Below are 17,687 nucleotides of genomic sequence, written 5' to 3'. Positions count from 1 at the left end.
CAACTTCCAAGTTCAAAGTAAGACTTACTTGTTTTCATTTCCAATACAGATCATGACACAGAAAGCATCTTGAAGATCCCTCTGAATGTCACCAGTGTCCAAGAGTAGAACTGTTAAACCAAGAAATATGTTGTGGATGAAATTATCATCAGTAACTTTCTAGCACATCAAGAGTATCATTGATAGTCGAAAACCAAATAAATGAGCTACCTTGGCAGGTGTTGGAAGCACATCAGGGTGGTGCAGGGGCCAAGGAGAGTCACCGTTGTGTGGCTTTGCACTGACATCTGCTGCCAGAGCGGGAGTAAAATTACCCCAGGCAGCTCCTGGGGTGGCTCAGGTTGTGATTGCATCCCTTCAGGTGAGACATAAATTTTTGAAATTACTCTCTGGCTTGTACTCCACTTACTGCACATCAGTTCTCACTGAAAAATGGTGTCAGAGCATACAAACTGGATTGTTTTTTGCTGAAACTAAAGGAGGAAGTTTTATTACAGCATCACACCTAGTGGGCACCAGCCATCCTTGGGTGCTCAGGCCTCAAGACTAGTCCTGAGCAGATCCTCCCTGAACAGGGCTGTTGCAGCTCTTGGCTTCTCAGCTCTGACTGTTCTACACAGAGATCCTCTCCCACTGTGCTTGTGTGACTTCCAATGTAGACAGCTGCAGGCATCTAAAGGGGTTTTGGTGGGGAGAGTGGGGGTGGTCTATGCCCAGACCTGCATTCTGAAAAAACCTTCATTCACTGCCAGGTAAACCTAGAGGTGGCTGACCTCCAGAATGAGTCAAATATTTTTTTATAGCTGTTTGTGTGCATTAACACCTCAGCAACAACAGGATCTACCTCCCCATAACAGCAACTAAATCATATCTGAAGTTCTGGAAATGAAGCATTACTCATCTTTGCTTTTCTTGAGGGCTTTCAGCTGGTAGGAGTTCTCAGAAAGTGTCTCACACAGTCCAAGGGTGTGAGGGCAGTACTGGCTACCTTCTTTTAAATCCCAGAAGAAACATTTTGCACAATGTTGGCACCTCTCAAAGATGTGCAAGCCCTAAAGTTATTCCTGTCCAGCTCCAGGCCCTCTTCAGAAAGTAAATAACTATGTGCCACCTTTCAAATTACACACACCTACCACTATTTTGCAGATCAGAAGAAGCTGGAAAGGTCCCATTCTTGGCCCTCCCCTTGCCTGCTGTAAGGAGCCGATGAAGTCAGATTTAGGCATTTTTCTTCCTGAGTCTGCAACTGCCCATTTCCTGTAAGAGCTTCCTGATAGTCACACCATGCACTGCTCATGGACTCGACTGCTTCAGCTACAGGACAAGAAGTACTGCACAGAAAGAAATGCAAAATGTATTGGGATAGCAACACACTGCTTAGAACACTTACTTAGGGATATGACAGCTTTTGGCCTCTTTCATTTGGTCTGGTTTTATATTTTAGGCACGTTTCCAGAGGGCAAGGATCGGAGCTCATTGTTCTGTGTACCTCCTAGTGTCTTTTATATTTTTTTCCCTCCATACTCCTATAAAAGGGCTGCAAAAAAGGCTCTCACCTAGTTTAGAAGATAGGGCACTATCTAAGCTTCTGATAGTTTAGAAGACTTGGCACTGTCCTGGAAGAAGGAAGGTTGTCCACCTTCATACTGAGGAAGATGTGATCTCTTCAATTTCTTGAGTGAATACTTTAAGCTCTCATGTAAGGAGGAAGGAGAAGTGGGGTCAATGGGTGGACCACACTGTTGCACCATTCCCTTCTCTAGCTCTACCCAAGCAATAAGAAAGAAGAAAGCATCTTGCCTGGGTTCTTTCAAAGTATACTTTCAAAGAATGAAGGGCACATGGTTGATGCTGGATAATTCCCTGCACAAAGGTATGAGTGGTAGTTGTACGGGACCTTGCTTCAACTTGCCTTTGTCCTTAAAGTCCTCCCAAACTTGCTGGCTCAGCCTGCTCTGCACCCTGTTTTGAAATACATCCTATGTTTGCCAGTGTGCTTTCTAGAGGTAGACATCTCTCAGGGGTCTATCTAGCATTGCAACGACTGCTTTTTGACTACTTAGGTTGATCCCCTTTCCTGGTTCCCACAAACATCACCTGTAACTTCATGTCTGCAGGAGCATCATTGTCCAAGGACTGTGTAGAAGAAAGAAGATTCATGAGGCATAGCTTCAGAGGTTGATTTTAGCTTATGAAGCTAATCTTATTCACAGACCACCAAAGAAACATAGAGTGCAAGTAAGAGAGAGTTTACCTTGAAACCTAAATTCCCTTTTGTGACAACTCTTGTGCAAGGAGACAGTCCTTCTGACTAGAGATCTTAGAGATCTGTGGTCTGCTGTCATTAAGCCCTGCATGTCCAGCCTGCTGCGCTTTGCTGTCACAGGGAGAGCTCTGCAGGGAGGAGGGAAAGCGGCAAAGCAAGGCATGGCACCGTGTAACGTTGCTTTACTTCTGGGAACCGCTGGTTGTGCAGCTCAGTGCATTGACTTCAAGGAAGAAAGGATCGGATGAATTGGCAATTAAAAACAAAAAAAATCACAGCATGTCTTAAACAAAAAATATATATTGTTCACAATCTCCAGGAATAATTTATAACCTACAGAATGTAGTGTGTTATTTAGTTACCCATTGCTTTAAATGTGGATGGATTCTTAAAACTGAAACTATTAACATATTTTTAAAATAAATCTTAATTAGTATGAAAACTGGATCATCTGGACTTCTCTGAAGCAGGTAAAGTAAAACACTTTTTATTTCAAGAAATATTGCTTCTAGACTTTCCCGAAGCCAGAATTGTTCTATAAAAGTATCACAGAATTATTATACAAGATTTAAAAACACAGTCTGTATCCTAGTAACTTAAAACCTATGTACAAATAGCATCATTCATGACCATAAATATGTTTTTCTATCAATCAGCCCATGACACATACATCAGATAGAGCTAGTAATTTTAACATATGTACAGAGTCCATCAAAAAGACTGCTTCTTAAAATTATTAAAATTCCTACTAAAAGAATCTCCTTTTTAAAAAGTTTCAACTTAAAATACAATGCAACGAATGTAAGTTTAACCTGCAGTGCTTGCAATAGCCAAAAAATACTCACTACACTAAATAACATGTAACAGATAGGAAACACACCCGTGAATTGGACACTGTGGAATTACATCTGTTTGAGGTAATTCTCTTCTGTTATTGTGCTAATTATTTAGAAATTTATAAAAAAGCAAGGGAAGATATTAAATTTCGAGTAATACAGATTTTCAAAGTCATTTTTGTATTATACTTTATAAAATTTAATGTTTGGTAAAGTTCAAGAAAAAATTTAGAATACAAGAACAAAAATTATCTAAACTACTGTTTTTTATCTCATGTGCCTTTGGTAGCTAAAATAATGTAAATCTAACATGATTTTATCATTCCCTTTAATGCCTGTTCAAAAGAAGATTTTAAGTCTCAAAATTATAATAATGCTTTCAAGATATTGTTCAGGATAATAAAAATCAGATGTGGTGACAAAGGCATATATGTATTGATGTAAACCTTTCTACCAGTATCATTAAAAAAAAAAAAAAAAAAAAGGCAAAATACCTCATGGATTTTTAATACTGACAATATCAACATATAGGGAAACAATCCAATCCAATTTAAACAAATCCTCCTACAGTTAACAATCATTAGCCATACCTTTCTGAGAGTAAATTTAATTAAATCAAAGTAACAAAAACATGCAATATTTTTGCTAAAATAATATTCAAAGTGTCTGTTTCCACAATCCATACTGATTACCTCTTTCCTGTCAATCTATTTATTGGTTTCACAATTACATGAGACAATGAGCAAACTAAGGACATGTAAGGTATTAGATTCATAAATGGTATGGCATACAGATTTTAAAAGTGCATTTTACTTAAAAGCATGACATTAGGAATTTCCAGTGGTTAAAATAATTTATGAAAAAGACATTATGCAGACAGTTTAGGTGGACTGAAACATTCATTCATGCTGGGATCATTTGGAAATAGAGACAGTAACTTGAACATCCTCTTCAAAGAAATAATTTTTAGCTTTTGGAGAATGTGCTACTACATTTGAAAGTTAACACTGTTTTCTTTTCTTCAAAAGCTGAAAATTTTGTTTTCCATTGGGGAGAATTACTGTGAAAATATGTGCGTGTGAATAAAACAAATGCACATAGACAAATACTGAGCTGGGCTCAATTTAGCTGCAAAACGTATCTACAATAAACATGGAATGTCAGTTGTCATGATTACCTTTATTAGTTTGCTAATAAGAAAAAGGAGAAATTATTTAATGGTTTACAACTTGATCTAATCCAAGGAGAGTGGAGCAGAGGCACTGCCTTCTATGTTTAGGATTTGTGAAGTTTCCCCTGCAAGCCTCTGTTCCTTTTTTTTTAAGGAAGTTCCTGTTTTCTGGGTACCAATAGATGGATCCCTAATGGATACGTTTACACCTTGATGAACAAGGGGTTCATCAGACCTCACAGGAAGATATATTTGATCTTCAAATATATCTTTCACAGCATCACTGTCCTGATGAGTGTCTTTTTGAGGAATACTGATGGGTTGTAGCATGAAACTATGTCGGGACTCCAACTCTATCAAACCATTTCCACTGAAGTCCATATCAAAACGGTCTGATTCTTTATCCTCCATCCATTTTTCAGCTTGATGATTATTTCTCCAGTGTGCATCATTCAAACTACTTTTCTCAGGAATATCATTGTTTAATTCAAGTTTCCTCTCCTGACTTAAATTCACTGTGCTCAAAGTGAGGGCGGCAAAGTCCGTTGGCACAATAAGCTGCAGCTCTCCTGCAGGCAGGCCGCTCGATTCTTCAGCAGAAGTAATTTCCACCAAGGTAAATGATGTAGATGATTCGTCCCTGTCCCCGTCACTTTGAGCAGTGTTATCCTTGTCTGTTTTATTTTGCTGGTAGTAACTGTTCAGCAGTGCAAACATTCTATCTACATCCTTCAAGTAATTAGTCCAGTCAGCCAGACTAAGTCTATAGTTGTATCTGTATTCATATACACTTTCATTCACACTGTACAAGTCTTCCAGTCCTTGCCAGTTGATGTCTCCAGTGAAACTGGGCAGGTTAGCCTTCCCATCCATCCCATAATTGTCCTCTGTTGAAAGAAAGAATAAAGCCTAATGGTGAACACCAGTTTAAAAGCGCAAGCAAAGCTTCCACGTATGTTTCTACTCCAATTTGCTTGAAAGCACCGCTATTCATAATGTATGTAGCTCAAAATGTAAGATGCTCCACATCTTCTGTCATCATATCAGGGATTCTGGGCTCGGGTAGGTGTGTTCACAGCTTCTGCTGAACACACAGCAAAAAACTCCCCGTCTTCTGCTACATCCTTGGACTGAGTAAAAAAGAGCAAAATCTGGTCTAATGGGGCTTTGTGACAAGTCAGAGATAAATCTTTCCTCTGATATTTCAAGGCAGGAAAGGTGCTTCAATACACAAATCATCCATTCACCTTTCCTGAACACTTCACCAAAATATGGAATAAACGAACAATAGTTAAGTATGAAAGATGGGATTAACTCTGAAAGCCGTTAGTGAACTGAACTTCAACAATACCCACAGGAATTTGGTGTCTTGGTAGCTTGAGACATATGGTCTACAAACCAACCAGCCACATTTTATTTAATAAATGATAGCCAAAGATAGTGTTTTATTTACTTTGTAAATGCTCATTTTAATTTACATGGAGCAATTAGGAGAGAGAAAAGCTGTAAAAACTTGGTGTGAATTAATTTATAGGACTGCACCACTTTGTAAAATAGTGTTAAAATATACATAGATATAGAACCTCCTAGAGGTTTTCTTTCTTTGAATGAAAATGTCTAACAACTTTATCAAATAATAAGTTTGAATAAAGGGCATACGTATGAGTCTATAAGTAGCAATGGAGCTGCATTATATATTGATCACAGACAGAAAAACCGAAGACACGAGGCAAACCCATTTCCAAAAGATTTTTAAAAGTCACTCCAGCTACTATAGTGACACAGATTATCAAATGTAGTGTGAAATTTTATTTTGACAAGTAACACTGACCACCACTATTTCATTTAATTCCCTGCACAGACTGTGTTCAGTCCAAAGATTTTAACAAGAAAGTGGACTACAAGTCAAAACTAATTAGGTGATGCAAAAGCCTGTCAGGGAAAGGGGCAAATTTGTCCTTACAAATGATGATGTAGGCAATGTTTAGTAATTAGTTCACTAAGATGACTTCTCCTTCTGAAAATTGTACAGGCAAGTAGACTAGTAGTAATGACCTTGGAAGTACAAGTGGCTATAGTCCAACAGCGTGAACTCAGCACAAATATTTATTTCTATTGAGCCCTTAATCCCTACAGTGGGTTCTTGGCAGCTCCATTAATTAGTTTGCATTTTAACTTGGCCTCTCTCACTGTTCAAGTAAAACAGAAGATAAAACTTGTATCTATCATAGCTTATATTCTTTGCTTCTTTATTAGCTTGGGATTTCACAGTGGAAAGATTTTCTCTACTATTTAGTCCATCATATGGAAAGTCGGAAAAATACCATTATGGTCAGAAAAAAAACTTATGATTTTATTATGATGAAGAACCTTATACTGTACCAAAGGAAGACCACTTTTGTTACTTGGAAAAACCTGAATCTTTGATCTTAATTGATATTTCTTCACTTAATACGAGTGCTGTAAATACAAAGTAAAATTTAAATATCTTATTTTTTTAAAGCAAGTTCTAGAGATATTTTTTTGCAGACAGTTGGCAAACTCCCTATCATAGGAGGCAACACAAGATTTTGGATCCAATGGGACAGCTATGACAGAGCGTCTTCTTTCTTTTCTTGAAGTAGACAAGAGAAATGAAATCATGGCATGGCCACACAAGAGCCATCTTTATAAGACAACTTATGGATAATCTGTTTCCTGAAACAAAAAAAAATTAAACACCACAGAGATTTCAGGAAAAAAAAGGCTTACTATTCCAGCACTTAGAGATATAAAGGGCCCTAGAAAACATCACATGAAGGGATTAATTTCTGAGATTAGTCACCAAACCCTCTAAGATATTAACCACACTGCAAATGCAACAACATTTAAATTTTGCTCTGTTTGTATTTGTACTGATAGTTTCAAAGGTGCCTTTGGGCCCAGAGGACCCTCTGCTGTCTGTCCCAGGCAGTGGGACAGGGGGTTGAGCTGGGCAAGCCTGAATGTCAGGGTGACCAGTGAGGAGGTCTGGGGGCCAGTGACGAGGAGCAAGGTTCCCATCAGCCTCAGCAGCGGGTAAAGGGGGCTGTGCTGCAGAGAAGTGAGATCAGCAAGGAGTTTGCTGTATTCCTACAAAATAGCTCAAAGGCTGAGTCAGACCTATGTGGTCGTCCATGCTGAATCTATTTTTTCCCCTCTAAATGTGGCACTGTTTCTGCAATCTCAGAGGAGTTTCACAGCTGGGAAGGCACTGAGAATTGTTCAATGATCTTCACATCAAGCAGAAAAAACCAAACTTGTTTAAACACATGGGACAGAGGTAACTTGTATTCATGCATGTTAAATAAATAGGAAAGCAAAGTCTTAAGATCCTAGAGCTGGCTGTGTGTTGGTTGACTGAGTGAGTCACCTCACAGCTTAATTCCACAGTTTAGTAGTAGGAATGAAAAGTTTCCCACTGAAAGCAAAGCATACAGTAAGAAGAAGAGAGGAAAGAAAAGGTTTTCCCCTGTAAGAAATCTCATTACATACAGGTGTGAAATGGGAAAGTGAAGATGAGTTGCATTTGAGTAACAGCATGGCAGTGGTTTCCTCAATCAATATTTTGGAATCACCCAACTGTGTCATAGACCCAAAACAGAGAAAAATTGTTGCTAACTGTTCACAGTAAAACATCTTCTGATTTTTAAAAATCAAGCATTAGCTAAGCTTCACTCTCCAATTATCATACCCCAGAGTCCCATGATGCCATCTGTGGCTATGATGTCTCACAACTAATAATGGATCTGAATATATCTCCACTGAGACTAAAGACAAGTAGGTACAATCATCTCCTTGGTAGCTTTGAAAAACCTCAGACAAGCAGGAGAGCAGAGAGGAGTGTGCAATTCCCACATCCTGTTATCAATCATGTCTGCAGAGTTGTTTTGTCCATCAAAGGGCACAGGTGACATGAGTTCTTCCCTGTTGACGCTCTCTTCCCATGTTTTAAGCAAATAGGACTATACTGGCTGTTTCCATACAGGCCTGTTGTCTCAATATTGTACTTGTAACACCTGTAACACTGTACTAACTCAGGACATTTTGAATGGGAAACAGGTCTGAGTGGAGAAACTACTGATCTGAAGGAAGCCTAAGGGGTAGTGCAGGTGACTTAGCAGCACAGAGCTTTCCCGCTCTCATTCTGCTGGTTTCTCTGCAGGCATCAAGAAAAGGATCCTCTAAGAGATTGTGTTAATGATTCCTGACAAATGGCTGTTGTTCATTAATTTTTTTTTTTTTTATTTAGAAAAGAAAACTAATTTCCACTAAGATGGGGCTTGAACCAAAATGTTGAACCCAGGCATCTGTGTATATTGAGTAACTGTGTGTTTAGAATGTCATGCCACAGAGCAATACCACTTGTGTTATACTATACCAGCTATTTATACCTGTAGCATAATGTTTATTGACTTTGTATCAGAAGTTAAAAGGTTTTCATTACTAAACAATGTAGCAAGATATAATTTAAAGATTAATCCTGTGTGCTCTACTATTTCCTGCAACTCTACAATTCAAAAATGCCATTTCTGTCAGATCTGTAGTTAAAATGAGGAATGCTTACAAGGACGTTTTCTAATGAAAGACTTAAAAGCATAATTACAGGGATTACTTTCTATCATTGTAGTAACCAATTCCCATGAGGCTATAATGAGCAATGCAAACAACTGGGATATAACCAAACGAAAGCTTATCATGTTCCTAGATCTCAAAACTACTCAAGTGGGAAAACACAAAATTGGCTGCAAGAAAAAAATCAGCTGCTTAAATTAGAGATCTATAAAACATTGAAATACATTATCTTAATTGTTCCCTGGCTGTTGGGAACTAATTACAAGGTTCTTTTCAGAAGACACTGTGAAAAAAAGTTTTATATAGACTTGTATACTCCTTGGACCCAGTTTACATCTCAGGTAAACAATGTATATTAGGAGCTAATCCACCAAAGTGCACAGAGAAGAAAATGTGTAAAACTGATATACCATGAGAAGATATCAAGACTAAATATGACATTTGACAGACTTTAATCTGTTTTGTACCCTGAGTACGAGTATCACTCAATGAACAGCAAGTGCAGTACTGTTAAGACCTGAGGTTTTTCAGTCTCTTCAGGCTTTTTCTTTATGTTTGACTGGTTTCTCCAGCCGGAGGAACTGGGCTCTGCATGATAATCATGTAGGTACAATAAGTATACTTGCAAACATCAGTTTTTCATGTATTCCTCAGGTTCAAGCAGGTATAAAAAACCTGACGTAGTGCCCTTTCTCCATTCAAATATTACAATATTTTGAAGAAATTTTGTTTCATGCGTGTGTGATTTGATCATGCGTGTGTGATTGCCCCCCTGCCCAAAGGAGCTTCATTTTTCTGCCATATTTATATTGACCCGTCTCCTGCTGGCTTCAGAGCACATGCGGCTCACACTGAGCACTACTTTTGCTTAAAGCAGCATCTGCCAACACTTCCCAAAGCCAGTGAGAAGGTTTTACTTTACTTCCATAGATTTGGTTAGGCTTTTTGGATACACATATCTTTAAGCACATTTTGTTTATGTTTAAAAAGCAGCTGTACAGAATTCTTAAATAGAAACAGAAAAAAACCCCAACCCATTCAAAATCAACCCAACAACAGGAAAACAACCCAAAAGAAATTATTCTTTTTGTGTCATTTTCCCTATGTAAACACCTAAGAAATACAGGCATGGAATATGAACTCTGTGAAATCTTGCTATGACAACAAGCTACGTTAAATGCAGAATGGTAGATCTAAAAAACAATGGCCAAGTTCAGTGTAAAGTAGTTAGAAAATGCATGCATCAAAAGCTATGCTGTGTGCAACATGGCAGGATACAGACATTAGTTGAAATGGACTGGAGTCATGCAATTATTTGGAAAGAAGCTGCTGAGGAGAATAAAAAAGTGTGGATACCTGTGTGGATCATAGCTTCCTCCATCTTTATTTCCTGATATAGGAAAATACAAGAGTAACTTTTGTTAGTGTTTAGAACTTGTAAAACCATTCACAATGTAGTTTTCCATGCACAGCATCTAATTCCTAAAAAGAAATGTACTGTGTTAAATAAAGACAGAGTTGCAGTCCGACAAAGATTTCCTGGAAGTTTTATATAAAAGAACTGAAAAACCACAGTTTTTCAAAAATGATAAAACCCCCAAACAATTAAATATTGTAAAAAAGAGAAATGCTTGTAGCTGAAGAAAGAGATACAAAGATGCATCACCAGAAATTATGTAGAAAGGAATATTCCTGTAAAAAAATCACAATACTCAATCAACCAAATTTAAGTGTAATGAATTCCAGAGTTACAAAGTATAAATACCAGCTAATTTTCTACTCAGATACTGTTGTAAAGAAATACTGCTCTCCTCAAAAATGGAGGGGACTACTGCTGATTAGAAGTTTGCAATGTTAAGTCTCAGTTATGGTGTGGAGTCTGAGGTTGTTCATATAGACAGACAGCAGTCAAGATAAACACAGGATTTGACACCTCATCTGCTACTGGGAGGCAAAAAATAGCCAAGTAAAACCTACAACAGAGAAAAGAGTTATGACTATGAACAATCTGTATATGCTTGCTATTGCTTAGTGCAAATAACATGATAATCTTTCTCCAGAGTTTCTGTCAAATGTTGTTTGCCATCAATATCTGTCTAGAATAACCTGTGCAAACTTGCAAAGAAGGTTCCTGGTCATGCAGTTATGCAGAATGGTGTATGTGGATCATTCCAAACTATTCAGAGCAACACGTAAGAGAGTGACACTTCATGGATACAATTAGTGCTTAATTAGTTGAAAAAAAAATGAATAAAATGGAAATAAACACTCCTATTTTTTTGTACCTGTTTCAAGTCCCTTTGGCCTCGGATTGCACTGCTTGTAACCTTGACAGCTTCGCAGTTCCATTAGCTGTATGTGTAATTGATTCAAAATGCCTCTTTCCACTGTGTGCACTGTGTTCGTCAGCTGAGAAAAAGAGGAATAGAGGGGAAAAAATACTTGTTAACAGAAATAAATAAACCCTGGAGGAGTCTGGTGAACAACATTTTGTAACAGGAAAAGGGGGTTACCTGATAAGGATCAGTGTTCATATCAAAATATTCCAAGAATCCAGTTGCAAACTCACAAAAGAGGAAATTGTGGGTGTCATTAACTGTTCGCAAACACCAGTAAGTATTGTTATTTGAGCTTGTGCAAGCACAGAAAGAGCCCACTGTAATTAAAGAAACAAGTTATTAGTTTTCGGTGGGAAACAATCTGTTTCTTCTACTGGTGAAACTTCTATAGATCTTCATGTACTTAAATTCTAGATCAATCTTAAAAAAGAATCTATTTGAATAATGTTATTCTCATCTAAAACAGAATAAGTTGCTAACATAATTTTCACAAACATACAGTTAAAGAAAGCAGAAGATAGTGAATACTATAATTAATAAGGCATATTCTGTTCTGAGTTATATGTGGTTTATTGGGATTGAGCAGAATACAGACTTTACAAAAGAACAGCATAAATCCTGACCCTTGAGATCTGTATGCAAGAAGATTCATTGGAACTGCTTATAACGTAGAAGGATACTATTTCCCCCAACAGCAAGTAACCTTAGCCTGGTAGAGCCTCTGAGACACAAGTACAAGAGAAAATTACAGAAGTGTAAACACTACAGAGGAAGGCCAGATTGCTAGTTGGTACCATAAGTGAGATGGAAATGACACAGCAGTCAAGAAAGCGTGAGGCAGGGTACGGGAATGAGGCAAGTGAGAGAGATTAGACAATGAAGAGATGGGTTTGCACTAGGGAGCTTGGCTAGCACCCTGAATGCAGGAAAGATGGAAGAAGCAAGGTGGGAAGGAAGACAAATAGATAATCCTATGTCTCATTATAAGTAGTTGTCCCTTACTGGCTTGAGTTTTCCTAAGATAACCACTTTATTATTTTGAACTGCAATCCCTCATTTTGTTTATTTAATACACAAATACGAGGGAAATTGAAGCATTCAGTCAGGCCTTTGTAGGACAGTCTCAAGCAGTGTAACTGGATTACACCTTGTTTTCACTTTTCAACCTGGGGAAACCTAGAGCATGAAGACACCTGGATGCAGGTGTCACAGGGTGGGAGCAGCCATCAAGGAGACCTGGGCATATCTTGTCTATAATCTTGTCCTGTCAGCAGAAAAGGTTGTAAGAAAGATATCTCTTTTCAAACTGCCAACTAAGTTTTTTCTGTAGAAGAACATCTCTTTGATTCCAACAATAAAATATTAATATTGCCTTAGATTTTTATTTAGATTTGTTATTAGTACTGTGACTAGTTGTAACAGTATCAATGTTTTGAACAAACTTAATATAAATAATAATGGTATTATAATACATTATGTCTTCTTTAAGTTATGGACTGCATCAAAAGGACATTTTTTTACCCCGTGACTGTTGCTGGAGCATTGCCAGAATGCACAGAAATAAGAGAATGCTTTTCATAACCATTTGGTACTCCACAGTTAAAAAGTAATAAGCCAATCTAATAATTGTCTTTGAAACAAAAATCATGCCTATGACTACTTTAGGAACATCTTAAAATGTAAAAACTGTATTAGCAGAAGTCCTAGTACAATCAGAGAAGATTATCACTAGGAGACAACATCTTTCTCCAAATGAAAAATTCCTCTTAGCAAATTTTCTGCTTGGAGCCAAATACGTTGTAACTTAATAATCATTTGATCTTGAAGTTTTTGAAAGTAAAGTTTTAAATCACTTTTCTTCCTCCACCACCAAAGATGAGAAAGTGCTGTTTTGTTAATGCTGAATACCAAGAAATGTTGAAGCATGTCTCAATAGGATAGTTATCTATATACCCTGAAGTGTGAAGGATCTTAAAATATTCTCTAGCTATAATATTTTGTTCTTATACACCAAGCGAGCATTCCACAGTTGTGATTTTAAAATTCTTTTAGAATATAAAACATGAGAATAATGGGAATAAATCACAAGGGAAACTATCTTTATTTTCTTCACAATATGGTAAGTTGTTTATGATACACTTTGAAATCAAAATGATAAAATTAAAGTAGACCTTTTACGTGCTGAATTTTGTGACAACATTAAAAGTCAAGTCCCAAAAAGGATTTGTGACAATTGGAAGAATAAGGTTATTACTAATAATTAAAATTCCTATGAAATATTTTGTCATTTTGATCTCCAAGAAATGAACACAAATCTCAGTGGCTCGTTACAAAAGTCTATGTTTTAGACTTTATTTCTGTAGTGTTTAACATTGAGCCTCTTGTGCTAATTTCATATAAATAAGAAGTGCAAAAATTGCAAGCATACTCAAGTGACATTCTTCTTTCATACTTCAGAATAATGGCAGCAGCAGCATTACTAAGTGCCAGTTCTTCAAAATAATGCTCTGATTGCATGAAGTGCAAACTCTGTGACACACCAGAATAACCTAGATCACATCTGCATGTGGACATCAGACTTACAGTTCCAGAACGGTGCTGTTTGCCAGTGGTTGTTGTCATGGGTAAAACATGTCAGACCAGGAAGGCTACACTCGTCTCCTTTCTTCTGGCGCTTTTTCCCCTTCCTTTCTTTCTTCCTTCTCCGGTTCTCTTTGAACAGCTGAAGTTTGCCATCCACTTCCTGTGCTGCTTCTCTGTTCAGAGAGAAAGTTGGGCATGACTGACAGAGAACAGTCTCTAATTGGTTAACAACAGCACTATCAAGTTTTACATCTTTCTGGCTTTTTTAAAGAGGAGAGGATGAGAATATGCCCTTCTTCTAGCTCAGCTTCCACCCCAGCTGTTATTACAAGGTGTTCTTTTCAGTAAGCCTGCGAAATGATGCACTGTTGCATTTAGGTTTAACTGGATCGTTTTAACAATTGTGAAGTCAATCAGCTTCTGAAATTATTAATTTAATCCATTTTCTATCAATAGGTTTTAAAAATATTATCCATAAACTTTCACAAGTCTGTCCAAAACTACTGGAGGTTTCTTGTGAGAGCTTGCTAAGTGTGACTTTTTCTTTCCTTTGCCTTGTCCCTTCCCCTCTCCACTAAAAAAACCCCAAACAATTATATTTCTCCAGTCACCAAAAAGCCAGCTGAGAGAGTAAGAGGATAATAACAATCTTACTTGAAGGGATGAAGATGGCTCTTGAGTTTCTCTTGGGCCTTTACCCCTTTCTCTTTGTTGTAATAGCTACAGAAATATTATTAGGAATTATCAAGTCATGAAACCATTTTCAACACAAAACCAAATCAGAAACATGCCATCTTTGACATTTTCTTAAGGAATTACACAGAATGACTTATAATTTTCACTTCATTTAAAGAAACTATATATGTGTGTGAGTGATCCTATGCTAGATTATAGCAAAACCACAGCTGGGTTCAAATATGTCAGTAGAATACAAACATATTTAATTGCAAAATTTTAACATTCATCTTCTTTTGATTCACAGTATCTTCTACTCTTAAAATGGATCTAACTAAAATGAGTACCTACAGTGGTTATAACTATCAATAAAGCTTATATTCTTTTCCATCTCAAAAAGCTTGGAAAATATGTAAGCCTTAGCAAGCATTGTAGCTTTCAGTGTTGAATGCCATCTCTCTTACCTCTGTTTACTACAATCACATTCATCTGGTTTTCTTCTTTTTAGGTGTCCTCTAACTTCCCTCAAATTCTTAATTTTGTCTTGGAGAGCTTCGATCTGCAGAGAGTATTTCCAAGTCATAATTATTCTTTGAAAAGGTAGCAGGTCAATGACTTCACTCAGATTTTAAGATACTTCTTACCTCCTTATCAATGTAAGCCTTGTGGTCCTTCCAGGCTCTGGCAGATTGGTACAGCTCCCTCTCACAGTGAATAGTGTCATTTGGAAGAATAAAGCATCTGTAGACATGAGTTTAACAAATAGGAAAAAGGTCAGTGGTTTCCCAATTGCCTATCCATTTCTCTGCTTTCTTCTAACATTCCAAATCAATTCTTTGTTATACTCTATTAAGAAATAAATAAAGTCTACAGGATCTTCTCATGTTGACTTAATAATATTAATAGTTGCTTCAATCTGTTTTCTCTGCAAAATGATCATAAAAAAATCCTTGTCCATGACAGGTGCTCTGGGCCTGCTAATCAAAAATACAATGGCAATGTCATCTTGAAAAATCTTAATCCAATCAGAAATGAAATTGAAACTGAAATAAAACTCTGTTCAGAATTTAAAGCCTCTGGTTAACCAAATGTGCCATTTCTTATTTAACCACCAGCTGCTGAGAAACATATTCCTCTTGCCAGATAAATATGTGCCATCTTCCAAGTATGCAAAACAGTCAGGAACGGAACATAGTGGACTAAAGACCAATATAATCAATAAAGATCAATAAGAATGAAAGTTAGAACAAAGAGTTCAAATAAGTGGTTAAAAAAAGCCAACAGGACACTCTGTTGCAGGGCAATGGCAAAAAAAATTCATACTAGTGTTTGAAAAAACAGCTCTACCAAGAAAAAAAATAGCACATGGGAGGCCAAGGAAGTGGACTGGGATAGAAAATCCAGCAGACTACAGGCTGGGCTTTCAAAGTCTCCATGTTGACAAAAAGAAATTCCTTAATTATGGAAATATTCCAATTTTATAGACACAACCTCTCTAGGGTCCTGCTTCACCAGAACCTTTCTTTTAATTTTTGAGAAGAATAGCAGAAAGGAAGATTTAGATGTTTATCTCTTCCCATGTTATCCCATTAGGTTTTTTTCTTCACTCAAAGAATTCTGAAAGCAATACTGTACTCAGTAAAAATCAAAACACTTTATGGAGAAATAATAACTTTTCCAGAAAGCTATTTAAGGCTTTATTAATGCCATGGTTGAAAATTATCAATGTAAAAAATGGATAATTTCTACTTATTCAAAATTAACTTTTATGTTTTCCTTGATGTTTAAAAAAAAAAAGAAAATAAAAGAGAGAAATGCTATTTATATTTTAAACACAATAAAAAGGACAAAATAGAAGACTTTTGTTGCCTGCATCTGCCTGGCTCTTCAGATCAATCATATTAGCTTTTTTAAACTGAAAAATATTTTGAGATTTTCGTCTTTTCATTCAGACTTAGTGTAGGGCTAAAAATTGATATGTAAGCATCTTCCAGGATGGAAAAATGATTGCAGGTCTCTTCAGGGATAAACAGGTCTAATGTATCTTAGCTGATGTTAGTGGCTGCTAACAACTAAGCATTAAGAAAGATGATGTAACTGATCTAAACTGTCCTCATTTAGAGTTGGATTTCAGTCGTCTCAAATTTAGGCCTCTATGCTAAACCGGTACCCTAGACTTCATAAAGAACAGCAGGAGTGTCAGCTTCACATGGTGATTAATCCATCATAAGATGCATGTTTCTATATGGGGGATGAATGTCTCTCTAGAGATGCCTACTCCCCCTCAGAAAAAAAATATGAACTAGATGCCTCCCTTTAAATACACATAGTAAAGTTAAATTATTCTATCTACTAACAAATACAACTCAGGTTTATCTAAAATCTACAATACTTTTGAGTTCTTAAATATTATAACTATAAAATCATAAAAAATGGAGATAATACAATTAGAAAATGAAGAAGATTTCATTTTAAGAAAAAAACCACAGAAAAAGCAATTGTACTTGTGCGTCACTCTGACAGAGTTGGGTTGACCTATAGCGTCAGTGCCATCAGCGATCATCGTGTCACCAGGAGCACCATTGATTTCCTCTGCTTCTTCCTCATTTTCAGTATTGTGACGCTTGGTGATACTTTTGGTCTTTAAGACCTGTAGTTCTTCCTCTTCCAGATTTATGTCATATATTTCACCTTCAAATTCCACAGACAAGGACCGGGTTTGGCGAGTGTGAACAAATCGGGGTTTGTATTCTGAAGCAGAAGAAAGAAACATTCCCAGTTGCATATACGTACCTACATGACTCATGCCATGAACAAAAACCATATTGTAAAGAGCAAGAATGCTGTTCAGTAAAACTAGCTTATTTTTTCCTGTGGCTTTAGAGAAACTTACTTCATGATTTTTTGATACATCGGGGCCCACACTTTCATGAGTAAGGTGAAATTTCAATTGCTTTAAGGTTTGCATTTCATGCTAGTCTGACCTTATGCCACAGTTAGTATCTATATCTCCAAATAAAATCAGTGTCTCAGAAATCAGATATCTTGAAAGAGACACTCAAAAAATCAGAGACCACAGGATTAGAAACTACTTTACAAAATAAAACCACTCAATACTGTGAAACAAAGTCACCACCTGTAAATTGTCTTGTGACATAAGTTTGACTTATGCTTTAGAATAAAAATGACTTTTTAAAAGGATAACACCTTTTCTTTTTTAAAGG

General features: G+C 36.8%; 1 protein-coding gene across 1 annotated transcript in view; it reads right to left on the bottom strand.

The window, feature by feature from the left end:
- Positions 1 to 2,548: 2,548 nt before the first annotated feature.
- Positions 2,549 to 17,687, bottom strand: part of SULF1 (sulfatase 1) — a 65,555-nt gene continuing 50,416 nt past the window's right edge. Inside the window, exons 11-18 of the mRNA XM_074893899.1 lie at positions 16,968 to 17,214; positions 15,108 to 15,204; positions 14,928 to 15,022; positions 14,443 to 14,508; positions 13,789 to 13,961; positions 11,380 to 11,522; positions 11,152 to 11,275; positions 2,549 to 5,160 (exon numbers count right to left, since the gene is read on the bottom strand). Coding sequence (XP_074750000.1) covers positions 4,337 to 5,160; positions 11,152 to 11,275; positions 11,380 to 11,522; positions 13,789 to 13,961; positions 14,443 to 14,508; positions 14,928 to 15,022; positions 15,108 to 15,204; positions 16,968 to 17,214 — 1,769 coding nt within the window. The 3' untranslated portion in view covers positions 2,549 to 4,336. The remainder of the gene's footprint in view (positions 5,161 to 11,151; positions 11,276 to 11,379; positions 11,523 to 13,788; positions 13,962 to 14,442; positions 14,509 to 14,927; positions 15,023 to 15,107; positions 15,205 to 16,967; positions 17,215 to 17,687) is intronic.

The sequence above is a fragment of the Strix uralensis genome, chromosome 1, assembly GCF_047716275.1.
Source record: "Strix uralensis isolate ZFMK-TIS-50842 chromosome 1, bStrUra1, whole genome shotgun sequence".
NCBI classification, from domain to species: Eukaryota; Metazoa; Chordata; class Aves; order Strigiformes; family Strigidae; genus Strix; species Strix uralensis.
The sequence above is the reverse complement of the archived record's forward strand: the minus strand, read 5'-3'. Positions and strand labels throughout refer to the sequence as shown.